The following is a 16,621-nucleotide window of genomic DNA, read 5'->3' on the forward strand; positions in this document are numbered from 1 at the left end:
TTAGTAAGAAGGTAACATGAAAGGGTTCAGAGAACTCTTTTGCCTAACAGATCTGGATACATGGGGTGGATTATCCATTCTATACAAGGAGATAACGTGATGCTGCCTCTCTGGCTGTGGTCAATGCTTTATCCAAGTGTGTGGTCACGGGGACTATTAGCATAGTCGAAGAAAGCCTGAATTCTCAAGGAGTGTGGAGTTGAGCAAAAGTTGGGCTTTGGAATCAGAATGATGTGAATTCAAATCTTAACAGGAAGACCTTAAGCAAGTTTATTAACCCCTGTCAATTGGTTTTCTCATATATAAGTGGGGGATACTGTCTGATTCCCTTGCTGGAGTGGTTCGTGGCTAACTGCTAAAGTCTATGGGAGACTTTGAACACACATAGGCGCTCGGTATTGTGTACCTTATCTTATTGCTAGTGCTGACGAAGAGCAAAATGTTTTCTGGTTAAAGCAAAGGAGCTGTGAACAATGAGCTACAAATTGACCAAATGTCAGGAGGATGCCTTTTCCTGTCTCCTGGGAGAAAGTAAGTTGTAAGTAACAGGACTAACTTGGGCAAAGAGAGATGAAGGAAGCAAGCATGGCCTGGAGAACGCTAAGTAACCAGTACTGCTGAGGAGAACTTCAAGTGCCCAGAAGAGAAAGTTCATCCCTTTTCGAAGGGAGAAGCAGGCCGAGTTTGTAAGGCACTTCCGTCCTGGCTACAGGTAGCTTCCACGCCTGAGCCTGGGCTGTTTCACCACGGGCCTGCAGCTCTGCGTCCAGATGGGGGAACTTGCAATGGCTTGAGCTCCACTCAGCCAGGGCAGCTTTTCCCAGGCATTGGAAGATTCACCTAAGTCTCCCGATTTGCAAACCAAGTGGCTGCTGTCCTCCCAGAAAGTCAGAACTCTAAGCGTCCTGATCTCTTAAGCAGCTCAGGCGTAGTAAAGAGTCCTTGAAAATTCAAGTGTCAAAAGAGATAAATGGAGCAAAGAGGGAGATTAGGTACGTCGCCCTAGGATTTTAGAGTCTACTTCCTGACCACACCACGTGCACATGGTCAACGCCTGTAGTCTGCCTTCCCCCAGCGTTCCTCTCCTCCAGCCATTCCCCTTATCTTCAAGTTCCCTTTCTCTCCTCCTGACACTGGAGGAAGCGACCCCTACTGTTGTTTGAGCCTAACAACAGTAGAGAGGTGTGGACAGAAAACAGATACAGAGAAAGCCAAATAAAGTTGCTTAAAGTCATACATTGGCCAGGTCAGCTCTCAAACCCAGATCCCTGACTCCAGTCCAGTGTTTTCTTCCAAACAGCCTCCGCAACAGGTACATTGTTTGTCAAAACAACATGAATCCCATCTGCCTGCCTAAGATTTACCCATGGCAGAGTAGAAATTCCAGTCTGGCTCCCTCGCCTTTCACTAGTGAAGCATCAGGATACCTCCAGCTTCAGAACCCCCCACCGCCCCAGGTCATCTGAACCACACATCCTAGCTCCCTCATCACCTGACCATTGCTGAAGGCTGGTTTTGGAAATCTTCGTCTTGTGCCTGGAGGCAGCTTTCCAGAACTCTGACAGCCACCGGGGAGGAGAAACTCACACTCCAATAGTCTAACACCGGCATCAAAGTCAGAGTTATTTTTCATTTTCCTAGCAATAGTTTGATGTGCCTGATTCCTGTCTCACAGCTGTGAGCAGGTTGCAACACCAAAGCTCTCCAGTTTGCAGCGGTAGTCTCAAGTCTAAGAACTCTGGATTCATTAGAACAAAAGGAACCCAAGCGTTCCTTCTCATGTCTACCGCCGCTGGTGGAGAGAAAACCCACAATATGGGTACTCAAACAAGAAGGCTCTTTTTCTGCCTTTCAAGCTCTGGAACACCCATTGGTTCATTTTCGTATTTTCTCATCGTCTGTGCCATCTTCAGTTTATAATGAGTTTGAAGTTATTAAGAAGAAACACTGAATTCCCAGCTGTTGGAGCTAAATTAGACTACTGAGCTGCTGCATTTGTAGCTAACTGGAGAAAAATGCAGGCTCTCTCCAAAGAATAGGGCAAACTTGCATTTGAATAGTCTTCTGCTACATTTATCATAATGAGTTTTCTTTCCAAAAAGATAAGACCCAGTTTTCAAGGTGAGGGAAAACAACAGATCTCATGCCACGGGCCTGCTGCTATTCAGACCCAGGGAGCTGTGCTGACTGGGAAAGCGACCTCCACTCCAGATCTAAATTTAGCTGCGGGTTAAAGAAGCAATGGGACTTCTCATTTCTTGTAAAAATTGGGTCCCTTCTTTTGAAAGCCAGCTCCTGCACACCCTCGCATGTGAGAACAGGGCAAAAAGAAGTGGAGTTGAGAGATCCATCACTTTCCAAGCCAAGTCCAGCATCCCCCCTTCCCAGCAGGCCTTTCCAGAGTGGGACTGGCAGGGAGAAGGGGGTCCGATTTGGATCCTTTCATTTTCCCTGTGTTTCTGAGGGAAAGGCAAGTGGGCGGAGACATGGCCAAGGAGAGATAAGAAGCCAGTGACGTAAACCCTGCTCTCCTGACTGGCTCTGGTTCAGCAGCTCTTGGGGACCACCCCTCAACATTCTGACTTAATTGGTCAGACTGGGAGGGACTCAGGGACTTGGGCTTCAATCTGGGTTTGATTTTCCTTGGGTGATTCTGATATGCAGTCATGACTGGTAACCACTGGGCCAGATGAACTTCAAAGTGAATCCTAACACTTTGGAAGTGTTAGGAAGTCTCTGACGCAATCTTATTTTAGTAACCTCAGTGATGCCATAATAATAATTGTCCACAGAGAACGTTAATGGTGATCAAATCTGCATACACCTTCTGGAAAATCTGGGGTATGAGGGGAGGTTTGGATGAAGGGCCCTACGTCTTATTCTGTGAGAAACGGGGAGTTCAGACACTTCGGTACTACAACTTTTTTGTTTGTTTGTTTTTTTGAGACAGAGTCTCGCTCTGTTGCCCAGGCTGGAGTGCAGTGGTGCAATCAGCTCACTGCAACCTCTGCCTCCCTGGTTCAAGTGATTCTTGTACCTCAGCCTCCCGAGTAGCTGGGATTATAGGTGTGCACCACCACGCCTGGCTAATTTTTGTGTTTTCAGGAGAGATGAGGTTTCGCCATGTTGGCCAGGCTGGTCTTGAACTCCTGACCTCAAGTGATCTGCCCTCCTTGGCCTCCCAAAGTGTTGGGATTAGAGGTGTGAGCCTCTATGCCCAGCCCAGTATTAAAACTCTTGAACAGAACAAAGATAGAGGGTGCCCCAGCTTTGGGAAGGCAGGGACATCAGCTGACAATTAGAAAAAGTCACAGACATTTCATGGCCTCCCTCTGCCATGATATTATCGGTCCCCGAACAGAAGAGAGAAATGGGAAATAGAGCCGAGTGTGTCATTCAAATGACCTCCAGGATGTTCACCAGGTTCCTCAGCAGAGGGACCTAGAAGCGCTCTGGTGACGTAAGTTAACACAGCATTGGGCCAAGGGTTACATACCTGGGTTTGCATTGTGGTTCCATTACTTACTAGCTTTGTGACCTTGAGAAAAATACTTACTAATTAGTAACTTAGGCATTATTAGCCCTAGTTATGGGTGAGAAAACTGAGGCTCAGAGAGAGAGGCCTCCCAGTGCTCAGAGCTTGGTGGTCTGACTCCAGAGGCTCTCACCCTGCACTGGTGCACCCTGGGGGCCACGTCCCAGGAAGCAAAGCTATCGAATCTGAGTGTGAGTGAGGGCCAGGGCAGCCCTTGCTTATTCGGATTTGTTTTCAAACAGAAAGGTTTGGGATAACTGACAGGAACTTTTAACTGTAAGCAAGACAACGTATCACCTTACTCCTTCATCTAACATTTATGGTTAACATTCTAAATACAGCACAAAGAGGAACTCAGCGTTCTGGAGTATTTTTCCAACTGGTGTGATTCTTGAGTGAATTCTTTATTTGTTGTTCCTTCTTTTTCTCTTTTTCTCCCCCCGCAGAAACTGCTCAAACCTTTTAAATTTGGTTTCTAGTAAACGAGGATGTGAGTCAAAGCCATGCGGTTTCCAGGAGGGAATGCCTTCCTTATAAGCATTGGGCTAGGGGACTGGAATGTGGAGCCCCACAAGGGGGACTGGAGCCCCACAATCCTCTGCTGTCCTTTGTACAAATCACTTCAGCCCTCTGGGCCTCAGTCTACTAATCCATAAAGTCAGGGTGTCATACTAAATGACTTCTGAGATCTGTTAATACTGCAATTGGAAGAAAAAGATCTCAGGAGAGATTCGGTTGAAACAGACTGTTTCTCAGAATATTGCTCACTCAATGTTTCCATGTACCTGAAATGATGCAGGCTTGCTGCAAGGTTGGAGAACACCAATTACTGGTAGGCATGCTGCCTGGGAGTGGCTTGACCCGCACCATGGGACACAGGTGATGCCATCAGAGTTCTAGGAGGCTTTTTTGGCTGCGTGAGTCTGTCTGGACAGGCGTTACCTAATTTGGGAGAAATATGGCGTCCTCTTTCCTGTGAAGTATGCTAGAGGCTTGTGCAAGCCATTCCCAAATTCTAGGTGCTACTGAATTGGGAAAGGAATTCAATCTTGGGGTAGACAGTTGGTGGGAGGTCAGGGGAGTGAGCAAATACACAATAAGCCTCCTCCAAAGATGACCAAAACTTTCATCAGAGGACTCTGCAGCTCTGCAGCTACATCTAGAGGAGCAGAAATGAGGTGAAGCCGATGACGATGGTGAGGATAAGCTGTAAGGGGAGGCGATGTTATTCTTAAATAGATGGGGAACCCAATCAGGTGTGTGTAGGGCACCGGTGGGAGTGGGGTGGACAGGGGGAGGTGTGGAGATCAGGCTGTCCAGTACACCATATGTTAAAGACCACCAGGAAGCCCCGTTACATTCAGCCTGCTGGCTTTGACAGAGCAATGCAGAAATTGATCAGAGGTAGCCTTTTCACATGACTTTAACTTGTGCAAATTATTCCCTATAACAATGATGTAATATCATCTAATCTACCTAAACTTTCTTATTAATACACAGCCACTCTCTCTCCCTCCAAATTATTTCTTTGGGGCAGAGGTAAAAGACCAGCATGGCTTAGTGTAGATGGATGCCTCCAACGGTCCCCTGGTCACCGTGTAGGTGTGGATGGTCTCCCCCAGGCTGTGCCTCGGCTGCCGCTGTGTCTTGGATTGGGTGTGAGTCTCAGGGGCGTGAAGTCTAGAGCCTCCACTATCAAGCACATACCTCTGTGGTGGGGGCAGGTGCCAGCAAGCTATGCCCTGGGACCCTTATCCTCCATCACAGGGAACACCCCTTGTGTGGGGGGTTTTCCTAAGGGTGTTGCTTTTCACACCCTTGCTATGATTGATTGGCTGTATGCAAATCATGATGCCAATCCCACCTGTGATAAGTGTGCATGCTAGCTCTGTTCCCCCACCCACCTCCCTGTGTAGGTTTATGGACATGAAATGTGTCAACCTGAACATGTTGATGCCGATAAATTGTGAAGGCCTCTCATCAGACAGCAATCATGTATTGGTCCTGATCATCTGGCTATGCCCTGAAGGTCATAATTCATATACTGTGACACTAGTGAGCGGGACAGAGAGTTACTATTTCTTCAGCTCCAGCTGTGTATCTGATAGAGCCTCACACACACAACCTCACATAATACTCATCAACTTTATGAGGCAGATACTACTACCCTTATTTTTATACATCATAGACTGAGGTTCAAAGAGGTGGAAGAATTAGCCTGAGGTCATTTAACTAATCTGAGACTTGAGTCCAGATCCACTCTCCCTCCACCCATGGCACCTGCCCCAAACACCAGGCATTCTGCACACTCACCCCCTTCCTAACGCCACCCTATCCACCACCACATCCAACTTGCTGAACCACAGTTGTGAGAACATTATTAACTGAATTCTATCCAGAAACGGCAGATTGAAAAAAAAAAAAAAAAAAAGGAGGCTGGGAAGGGAAGAGTCTCTTAGTCAATAAGAAAGTATCTTCATCAGTCGGTACAAGACAGAAAAAAAAGTTTAAAAAAGCGGCAGCTTGCTCATCGTTTCCATACAGTTTTATTTGCAATTTGTTGGAACCACGGAGAACAATCGGCAGGTACACATGTTGATTCTGGGAACAGCATTCAACTCCAGATGCTTTTTCCACTAAGGAGCAGAGCCACAGGCGGCCCTCACACCCAGTGCTGTGCCGCGCGGAGGGCTGTGCTGAAGGTTCTCAAGGCCCGGTGAGTACCCCTCACGGCCAGAAGGAGAGACCCGGCTTCGGCTTTATGGCCGGCTTCTCGCAGGTGTCTGCCCAGCTCCTCTGCATCCCAGCGCCCTTGCTGGAGGCCGGCCAAAAGGTGGTCAACGATATGCGGATAGAAGGGCGTGGAGACACACTTCACCAGCAGCTTAGCATCCAGGAGCAGGGAAAGGAGTTCCTGGTCACAATTGGAATCATTCACCTTCAAGAAATAAGACAGGCACAGCGTGAGGGGGTGTCTGCTTTGTCCGCCTCCCCATTGGATCCCTCGATCTCCACTGGGCTGCCTTCATCATCATTCATGCCCTGGCCTGGGTTTAAAAGCGTGTGTGGGTCATGAGCACCTCTGAGGTAGGTCACAGATTGGGATGACAGACGGGGCTCCTCTTAATATGAGAAGACACAAGAACCCCACCCCAATCATCGCCACAGCTTCCAGATACTGGGCACCAGAAACTGTATTCAACACTGTACCAGCATTTCTCCACCGGGGCCTTCTGACTCAACCCTGTGACTGGCACTTTTACCTCCCAATTGACAGATAAGGAAACTGAGGTGTAGGAATTTAGCTTAACATCGTAGCCAGTGTTGTAGAGCCAGATTGTAAATTTGGGTCAGTCTTGACATCACAGTGCGCTCTGAACAACCACATTTACTGTTTCATTTGTACTTTCACCGTGATCCACATTCTTTAACGCTGTATCTTTCTTGAATATAAATACACATGAAAATAGCTTTTTTTAGAACAAGAAAACATTTTTTGTACTCCATTGAGAAAAGAATATGTCTCTCAAGTCCACTGATACAAGTAAGATAACCAACAGTGGGGTTTTAAGCTGTTCTTGCTTGAGCCTCTAGGAAGCTCAGTACTAACATTACTTTTTAAAAAATGGTTTCATTGGTTCTTTCAGTTTGCATATTCTATTTCTCCCTGGTCTTATCTTCTAAATATATGTATTATTTTCAATATTTTTGTAAAGAATCAAGTCCACACTGATCACATTATCAAAATTCGGAGCTTCTCACTTACATTGGGGTATCATAAAACAGATTCTTGACAGGCTTCTCTTAATGTTACTGTGCATTTTTTATAATTTGGATTGCAAGACTCTCAGAAATAATGTCAAAGCCAATTAACTAACGTTTAGACCAACTATATTATGCAATTATACACAACATACTCTTCCTGAATGTTATGTGACAAGGAAGAAAGGCTACTGAAGATGCGAAGGTCAACTGTGTCTACTGACTGCAAGAATTAACGTGAGAGAAGTACTGAGAATAAAAGCCTGCCTGCTATCGGATAGTGTGAATCTTTCCTACTACCCATAGGGGTCATTCAAAACCCAATGTAAACGTCACATCCAATGCCATCTTCTTGCTGACATTTTCTTTAACTTTCTTGCCAACACTTGGGAGTATGGTCAAGGATTCCTCCTTCTTCCATACTCTCAAGATACCTGAGATTTGCCTCTTCTTGCTGTATGATAAGTAATTTTATTTTATTTTATTTTATTTATTTTTTGAGATGGAGTTTTACTCTTGTTGCCCAGGGTAGAGTACAGTGGTGCAATCTCGACTCACTGCAACCTCTGCCTCCTGGGTTCAAGCAGTTCTCCTGCCTCAGCCTCCCAAGTAACTGGGATTATGGGTGCATGGCACCACGCCTAATTTTTTGTGTTTATTAGAGACGGGGTTTCACCATGTTGGTCAGGCTGGTCTCGAACACATGACCTCAGGTGTCCACCCGCTTCAGCCTCCCAAAGTGCTGGGATTACAGGCGTGAGCCACCATGCCCGGTCTGTATGACAGTAATTTGTATGTCTGTCTCCCTTACCGACTAGGAAATTCTTGAAGGCACAGAAGTTTTATCACTTTTCTATTTCGGCACCCCATTTCATTAACATTTGTTAAATGGTTGAGTGAACCTACATTATTAAACTTTGTCACATTTTTGTAAACTGCACAAGTACACGATAAAGACCCTGTCTCTCAGAGAGACTGATTAGAACTAGACTCCAGAACAGAAGGCCCTCTCGGCAAACCCTCAGTGTCTTTTCTCCGGCCCCTCATTTCATGAACACTTGTACAGCCCACCTTTGACCCAAAACACTTAGGTTGAACTCCATTTACCTTTGTTTTTGTTTTTAGGAGCTAGATGACAGAAAAGGCCACTGGTTCAAAGGCCTCGCTTTTGTGCTGGAAGGGGCACGGAGCTTGGACTTCTCCTTGCTGGGGCTGCCTGTGAGTTCTGAATGCCTTCTTTCCATCCCACTTCTCTTCTCTCCCTGTCTCTTCATGCCTAGCAAACAAGCGTCTCCATGCCACAGGGCTCCTGCCCTCAGCAGCACAGTGCCTGTGTGCCAGAACCCTGAGTCTTCAGACATTCCTTGAAGCCAGTTCTCGCCTCCTCTGACAGAGGCAGGCTCAGTGAGGTCAAGTGTAGTACAGCTGCTCCATGGTGGAGCAGCCTAGAAGCCCAAGTCTCAGATTAGTTGACTTGTTGATTGTTTGTTTCCCTCCAGAACACGAGTTCCTATGGAGCAGAGATCTTGTCTCTTCTGTTCACCCCTGAACCCCAGTGTCCAGAATGGGTGGCCACATGCTAGGAGCTGAGCAAGATTTGTGGAATGAATACCCAAGTGAATGAATCACTCCAGAGCGCACATTCTTTTAGTCTATGTGGCTGCCTCCACCCACGTGCGTGCACATGCTAATGCGTGCACACACACAGGCCATCTGAGTTACTGTATGTGTTATCTTGGTTCATCCTTCAAAACAAAGAATTCCCCTGCCTAACCCTGCAGGAGAGAACAGAGTGTGTGCCAGGATGCTACAGGCACATGTTTGATAAGATGCACAGATAAAAGGCTCAGAATCCGAACACTGCAGGGCAATACTTTCTTTGTTGCCCTGAATACGTTTTCCAGGCTGGGACACCTTGATTATTCTTTCAGTTTACTCACTAACCCTCCCTCTGGAAGCCTGACAGTCTCCTAGAGAAGGAGTGATGGATTCTTCCAGCCTGAGGAAGAGACAGGGGTTCTATTAACGCCTGCAGCCACTGCTGCTCTCATTCTCTTCGCAGTCTGTGTTTCTATCCAGTGCAACCAAATCCTTCCCGTGTTTCTGGCTGGATATACCCAGCTTTTCAGAAGCTGCTCACATCCTGGCATGGAGGGTAAGGGGTGGGGAAGGGCAGGGTAGGCTGTCTTCTCTCCAAAAGCCTGCTGCTTGCTGTCTTGGCTGAGAATGACCAAGGTTAAAGACACGGCAATGAAACACCTGCTCCCCCTTGGCCCGGCCCACTCAGAGGTTCCCTTAAGAGATAAAGGTCTGGGTTTGCTGACCTGCATTGAGCTTGGGCAGTGAGCAGGGAAAGACTGGGAGGAATTTGGGGTTTGGCTTCTTATAAAACCGAGTGCTGGAAACACAGGGTGGGTGACTTTTATCTTATTTTCTTTCTCCGACTCTTTGCAGAGTCAGAGAAAGAAAATTTCTCTACCTGGGCCTGGCTCTTTGCAAGAAATATAGAATGGCCAGAGTATACTTCAAAATTGTCAGCTGCAAGGAAAATACTGCATAGGTAATTTTTCTGTGCGTATCTGGGAACAAAATAGAGAATGAAAGAAGGAAGAGAGAGATGGCCTTTGTAATGACCCATTCCAACAAGTACATTTTAAAGAAGAGTCTGAGGTTCAGAGAAGGAACAGGTCATAGACAGCCAAGATGTTCCTTCCCACATCCCAGGCCCCCTAGCAGGGCGCCAAGGCCAGCACAGCTGAGGGCCGGGTGTCCAGTCCCAAAGCACTCTCCAGCACTGTGACATTAGCACCACACTGCTGACTTGCTAGGTTAATTTGTTAAGCCTCAAGTTGTCTTTGTTTTTTCTTGTTTTTGACTAAAATTCGTCCTAACATACTAAAACTTCAGTACTATCTGCCACAGAAGCTGGTACTCTCTGACCACGCATTATTTATTCTAACCTACTTTTTATTTTTAAGATAAAAATAAAAAAGTGGAAATAGTTGGAGAAAACCATGCCACCTTCTTGCTGACATTTTGTTTAACTCTCTTGGCCAAGCTGATTTCACCTTCCTCCATACTCCCAAGACACCTGAGGTCTGGCTCTTCAGGCTGTATGACAGTAATTTGTATGTCATCCATATTTGGGCCACCACAAGAGAATTATTTCACCCTCCTTTCATCTCCAGTAACTGTCCACGTGCATAGATATTTTTTTTTCCACAATTAATAGTATGATATTTGTATTCTGCTTTTCTCATTATATGCTAAGAATTTTTAAGTTGTTTTTCACATAGTTTTCAGTCTTAAAAATTTTAATGGCTGCAAAATAGTTGTCATAAGTTATTTAACTTTTATAAGTATTTCAGCCATTTTAAATTGTTTGATATTACTGAAACACTACCATGAATGTTTTTATGCACATACTTTCTTCTTCATTGAAATGACCTGCATAGGACAAGTTACCAGGTGAGGTATTACTGGCATGTTACAGGCTGAACTGTGTCCCCGCACAAATTCATATGTCGAAGGCCTTACCCCCAGTATCTCACAATGTGACTTTATTTACAGACAGGGACTTTAATGAGGCAATGAAGGTAAAATGAGATCATTAGGATGGACTCTGATATAACTGGTGTCCTTACAAGAAGAGAAAACAGGACACACACATGAAGCGAGGGTCAGTCACCTGAGGACAGTGAGAAGGCAGCCGTGACACACCAAGGAGAGAGGCCTGGGAAGAAACCAACCTTACACCTTGACATCAGACTTCTGGTCTCCAAAACTGTAGGAAAATAAATTTCTCTTGTTTAAGTCACTTAGTCTGTGGTACTTTGTTAGGTAAATTCATTCATCAGGCAAATTAATACATCAGGCAAAGTATCTGAAACGTTTTTCTGGTTCTAAATATGAATGTAAGCACAACCACATAGTGATGTCAACTGTGCCAGCTTACAGCAGTGACATCAGTGTGGGAATGCATCAGCGTCACATCATGAACTTCTCAGCTTTAGGTGTTAACATTTAGAAAAGAAAAAATCATTTGCTAATATAGGAGATATGTAATGGTACCTCAAGGTTGCTTTCATTCGAATTTGTTTATTTGCAAGAATGGCTTTTTCCATAAATTTCCTATCATTTTTATTTTTTGTTGTGGGAAGAATCAATCATTCACTCATTTACGAGAGTTATAACAGCTTTCCACTCTTTCACATGTGAAGGATTCTCTGTATAACTGATATCTTAACCCTGGTTTTCGTTATCATGAACATTCTAACCTATTGTTTACAATTCTGTTTCAGTTGTTTTTTGTAGTATAGAAGTTTTACACTTTTATATTGTCAGGATCTACTCCTTTATTCTATTGCTTTAAAACTCAGAAGTTACAATTCCTCAAAGGAACTGATATGTTCTTTTTATATTTTCTGACTTTCAACAATATTTGACTTTTAAATTGATCAGAAATTGACTTTGGCATATGGTCTGTGGAAAAATCACACAGCCCGGCCAGTGGGTTGACTGGTGCTTACAGGGCATGAGGAAGAAAACATATTCTGTCATTTTTGGATGAGGTTTGGATGTGAGAAATAAATATGAGACAAGTCCAGAGGATTGGTTGACTTAATTCCGCTGATCAAATAACTCTGAATTACAGCGAGAGAGAGTCTGGTGCTATGAAAAGAAGACAGGCTTTTGGGTTAGAGACAAATTTCCAGTCCTGGTTCTGTCACTAAACAACTGAGTGACCTTGCTAAGGACGATCTCTCTGAGCTCCAGTTTCCACATCAGAAATACAGACTGTCTGTAAGGGTTGAGAATAATAGAAGCTTTTAAGTGCCCAGCACAATGCCAAGTGCAGAGTCCAGGTTCAGTAAACAGCTGATGTTAATATAGCCAAACAAATCATGAAAAAAGGATTTTCTAGAAAGGGAAGGGCTTATATATATCAGAAGATGAGTAAAATGCTTGCTATCTCAGTCAGAGATTATTTTTGTGTGTCAGCAATTAATTTTTCAGAATAAATGATACTTTACAGATCTTGGGAAAGAAATCTATTACAGCACAAAGCACTGATGTCTTCCAAGCCATTAAAATGTTATCTGCTTAATTCCTCTTTCAACAATAGGTAATGAACCTTCTCTGATTTAAAATCTTTGATTTTATGGATCTATATCAAGCTAAGAGTAAATACAATAATGAGGAAAGCTGAAATTCCAGAAGCAAAATGTATGCAGGCCCTCGTTTCATTTACTTTAAAGAAGATTATTTAATATTATTTCACTGTTTACTTTAGGGAACCATGTTTGCCTTGTTCTCATATATACTATTACTAATAAAAGTTATCGAAAATATCAACCACAAGGGTAGACAAATAAAAGGACAACATAAGTATATACTTGGGAAAAATGCCTACAGATAATTTTTGTGTTCTGTATTTACTTGAATATGATGTGCAGTTTCCATTTTCTCAGCATACCGTCAGTTTCACTCCCGGCGTGGCACTCAATGGAATACTGCTTCTGAAACCAAAACTACGACAAATCACCTGCTCACAATCTAACAACGAGATGGAGAAAATCTTTGAAAATCCAAGCTTGATCACCTCTGTGACCAAACTGAAACGCTGGATTTGAGGGCCCTGATCTGGTTAGTTCCACACGTTGCACCTACCTCCTTGCTACCTTGGTTAATTCCTTGTGTTATTATTTCACATGTCAATCTCTCCATGAGATAATTCATTTAAGCACAGGGATAACAATATTTTATCTCATCTTTACAAACATCTTACCTATTCCTCACTTTATACGCAGTGCCAGGCTGTGCACAATGGGTGCTTGATATGTTTGTTCATACCAAGTAAATTAACCAACCACTAGTGCTGTTTAGGAATCTCAGGCTGACCTAGAGGGTGAGCTGTCTATCGCTGGACGCATCCAGCTGAGACCTCTGGGAGATGCTGCTGCAGAGCTTCCTTTATCAAGGAGACCCAGCACAGGCTAAGGATGACTGATAGGAGGTGCAGGTCAGATCTCTGTATGTTCAGGTTAAAATAATAGGAATAAGTAGACATACCCACAATTTTGAGAAAAGAGCCTGGTACTCAAACAGCCCAAAGCAGAGTGATTGTCAAAGAGGCCAGTTTACCACCAACTGGTGTCTGGAAGAGCAAAGGCTAGTTCTTGCTCGATTCCTTGAATCGTTTGGCTCACTTCAGCTTAACTTGGTGTGGATACACTTAGAAGAAAACCAACTGACATTAGTGTTAATTTCAGTTAATCTTCAGTTAATACCGAAGACGGACTCTGCAGACATCAAGCGAGGTTGTTAGGACCCCAACCCAATGTGCCTGCTATCATGTCACGCTGAGGCAAGAGGGAGAGTGTGTAAACCCGGGCTGGGCAAGGAGAAGGCAATATTGAGGGAGCACTCCAGGGTGGAAGAGACTCTTGCCAGGGAGGTCCTGGCTGGAAACCTGGATAGAGTTACAGGGGAACAAAGACAGAAAGGTTTCCTGGTTTTGTATAAATATGTCGATTCACATATGCTTTTCCGAACATCTTTATGGTTCTCCCCCCAGCCTGGACACTGGCCACTGTAAAAAATGCTAGAAGCTTCTGGTGCCTTCATGGCTAGGTTACAGGGGATAGGAATCACATTTATCAAATATGTGAAGGGCTGTCACTGGAAGAAGGACCTTAGTAACCTGAGAAAATCCCCAGGGCAGGACTAAGGTCAATGTGATCAAGATAAAGGGGTGCAGGTTTCTTTTAGGAGGTGCTCTCATGTCATAATCTCACCCAAAATGGCACATAGCCCCCTGCAGTGTTCAGCTGGAGCCAGGGAGAGTGAGTGCGCTTAAAAAGGAAGCATAGCTAGGCAGGTTGTTGGGCTAGGTCTGCTCTAGTCTTTTGCAGAGCTAATATTATATGCCTCAAGGTGCTTTCAACAACTTCATTCCTCTGTAGAAATAACCCTTTTCCAGTGTAATAAAGCCTTCCTACTTACGTTCTTACGTTAAAAGCAGAAGCATGGTAGAGTATAGACTTTGAATGTTAGGTCTGGGGTTTACATTTCAGCTTTGGCTGCTTACTAGCTCTGTGACCCCTGAGCCTCAGTGTTTTCATCTGTGAAACCAAAATAATAATATCTTCTCATACGATCATTAGGATAAAGAGACAATGTGCCTATTATAGCACTTGGCAAAGAGGTGGGATTTGAAAGATGGTAATTATTGGCATCAAGGAGAAGCCCTTAATTAGGTGCTAGAGGTCCTAAACACTTTTATAACCCCATGCATTACTATTTTAATAGACAGCAGAGTCCAGGACAATCCCTGGGATAAGGGGTCGCATAGAGGCATTGAGCAATACCAAAGAGGAGGAAGCAATGAAGAGCAGGAGCTGTTATAAATCGGGAATTACAAAACGGGAATTTTCAGTATACAAAACCCTTATAAATACATATCTGCATATTTTAATGAAATAAGTCAAGACGCTGCCATCCAAAGAGAAAATATTCCAGAGATGCAAGTCAAACACATCAGCAGCACTGCCCTTCTTAGAGAGAATAAGGTTTTGAAAGTGAGCTCTCAATCTCACTGGGAGTGATGGAGAAGGTAATACAGAAGTCTACACCATGCAAGGTTTTAATTGTTCATCATCAATACAATGCCAAGGAAGGACTTCCCATTTCTGGCCCAAGAAAGAGGCTGTTGGCCATTTATAAAAGGTTACATGCACGAGAGGTCTGCAATTTCGGAAAAGCTTAGAGAAAGAAATGAGTACTACTACTAGAGGAAAAGTCAGTACAGTCTCTGGCATCAGCACTTAAGCATCATCCTTTTAACTGTAAACACCTATAAAGCTGTCAGTATCTTATAATGAATAGCAAAATAATACATGCTATCAGCAAACAAGTGGGGGTGTTTTTCCACTTGGATCTGCACACCCTGCAGGAGAGATTGCTATCAGCGGAGTGCCTCTGCCAGATGTTTTTTTTTGTTTGTTTTTTTTTAAGGCGGAGTCTCGCTCTGTCGCCCGGACTGGAGTGCAGTGGCCAGATCTCAGCTCACTGCAAGCTCTGCCTCCCGGGTTTACGCCATTCTCCTGCCTCAGCCTCCCGAGTAGCTGGGACTACAGGCGCCCGCCACTTCGCCCGGCTAGTTTTTGTATTTTTAGTAGAGACGGGGTTTCACCGTGTTAGCCAGGATGGTCTCGATCTCCTGACCTCGTGATCCGCCCGTCTCGGCCTCCCAAAGTGCTGGGATTACAGGCTTGAGCCACCGCGCCCGGCCCAGATGTTTTTCTTTTAATGTCAATAAGAACTACTGTCAACAACAAATAAGGGGAAAACTAAAGTTATTGATGAACTCAAGCACCCTGCTAATGGACATGGTGAATAGCAAAATAAAAGCAACAACAAAAAAAAAGCCAAAGTTTTCTATTTTTCATTGCAATACCAAGGATGACTTAAAAACAGCTAGACATGAGTCCTGCCAAAATGCCCATTGAAACTCTTCCCTTAGAAAAGTGTAACATAACCCTTCAATGGTGTTGGAACAATGATGAATTATAGTGATTTCATATTTTATCTATGTAGCATTTTAAAATGATACAATTATAGAGAACAGATTTGCAGTTGCCAGGGGTTATTCAGGAGGTGGGGAGGAAGAAGGTGGACAGTAAGAGAGATCCTCGTGTCTCGTACCTTGACTGCAGTTAGTGGTCATACGAAGTTACAGGTGACAATGTCACCTGGAAACACACACACACACACACACACACACACACACACACACACACACACACTCGGGAGTGTCTGCAAAACTCATAAAATCTATACAGTGTCGACAGATTGAATCAATGTCAGCAACCGGGTCATAATACTACAGGTGAGAGTATCCCTTCCAAAAAGCTGGAGATCAGAAGTGTCCGTTTTTCCAGATTTTGGAATATTTGCTTTATACTTACTTGTTGAGTATTCCTAATCTGAAAATCTGAAGTCTGGAATCTGAAATGTTTTAATGAGCATTTCCTTTGAACGTCATGTTGGTGTTCAAAAGTGTTGAATTTGGGGCCATTTTGGATTTCTGGATGAGAGGTGTTCAACCTGTATACTCTAGTTATGAAAGATAACTAGTTTCCCATTGGGGGAAACTGGGTGAAGAATGCCAGAGGCCTTGCTATATTATTTCTTACAACTGAGCATGAATTTAAAATTATCTCAAAAAGTTAAAAAATGTTTTTTAAATGGAAACTCTGTAAAACCTTAGCTCTCTGGGGACTGCAAAAGGTCCAAACACACTTAGCATTTTGTGGGACACAT

The 16,621-nt window shown here is 44.1% G+C and overlaps 1 protein-coding gene across 2 annotated transcripts in view; it reads right to left on the bottom strand.

Moving 5' to 3' along the window:
* Window positions 1-16,621, bottom strand: part of NBAS (NBAS subunit of NRZ tethering complex) — a 459,930-nt gene that overhangs the window by 53,384 nt on the left and 389,925 nt on the right. The window contains exon 52 of one of the 2 annotated variants that reach the window (XM_010354668.2): window positions 6,063-6,473. The exons of the other annotated variant lie outside the window; for it this stretch is intronic. Within the exon in view, the coding sequence (XP_010352970.2) occupies window positions 6,198-6,473 (276 nt within the window). The 3' untranslated portion in view covers window positions 6,063-6,197. Of the gene's footprint in view, window positions 1-6,062; window positions 6,474-16,621 lie in introns of those variants that run through there. 2 annotated transcript variants of the gene reach the window in all.

The sequence above is a fragment of the Rhinopithecus roxellana genome, chromosome 17, assembly GCF_007565055.1.
Source record: "Rhinopithecus roxellana isolate Shanxi Qingling chromosome 17, ASM756505v1, whole genome shotgun sequence".
NCBI classification, from domain to species: domain Eukaryota; kingdom Metazoa; phylum Chordata; class Mammalia; order Primates; family Cercopithecidae; genus Rhinopithecus; species Rhinopithecus roxellana.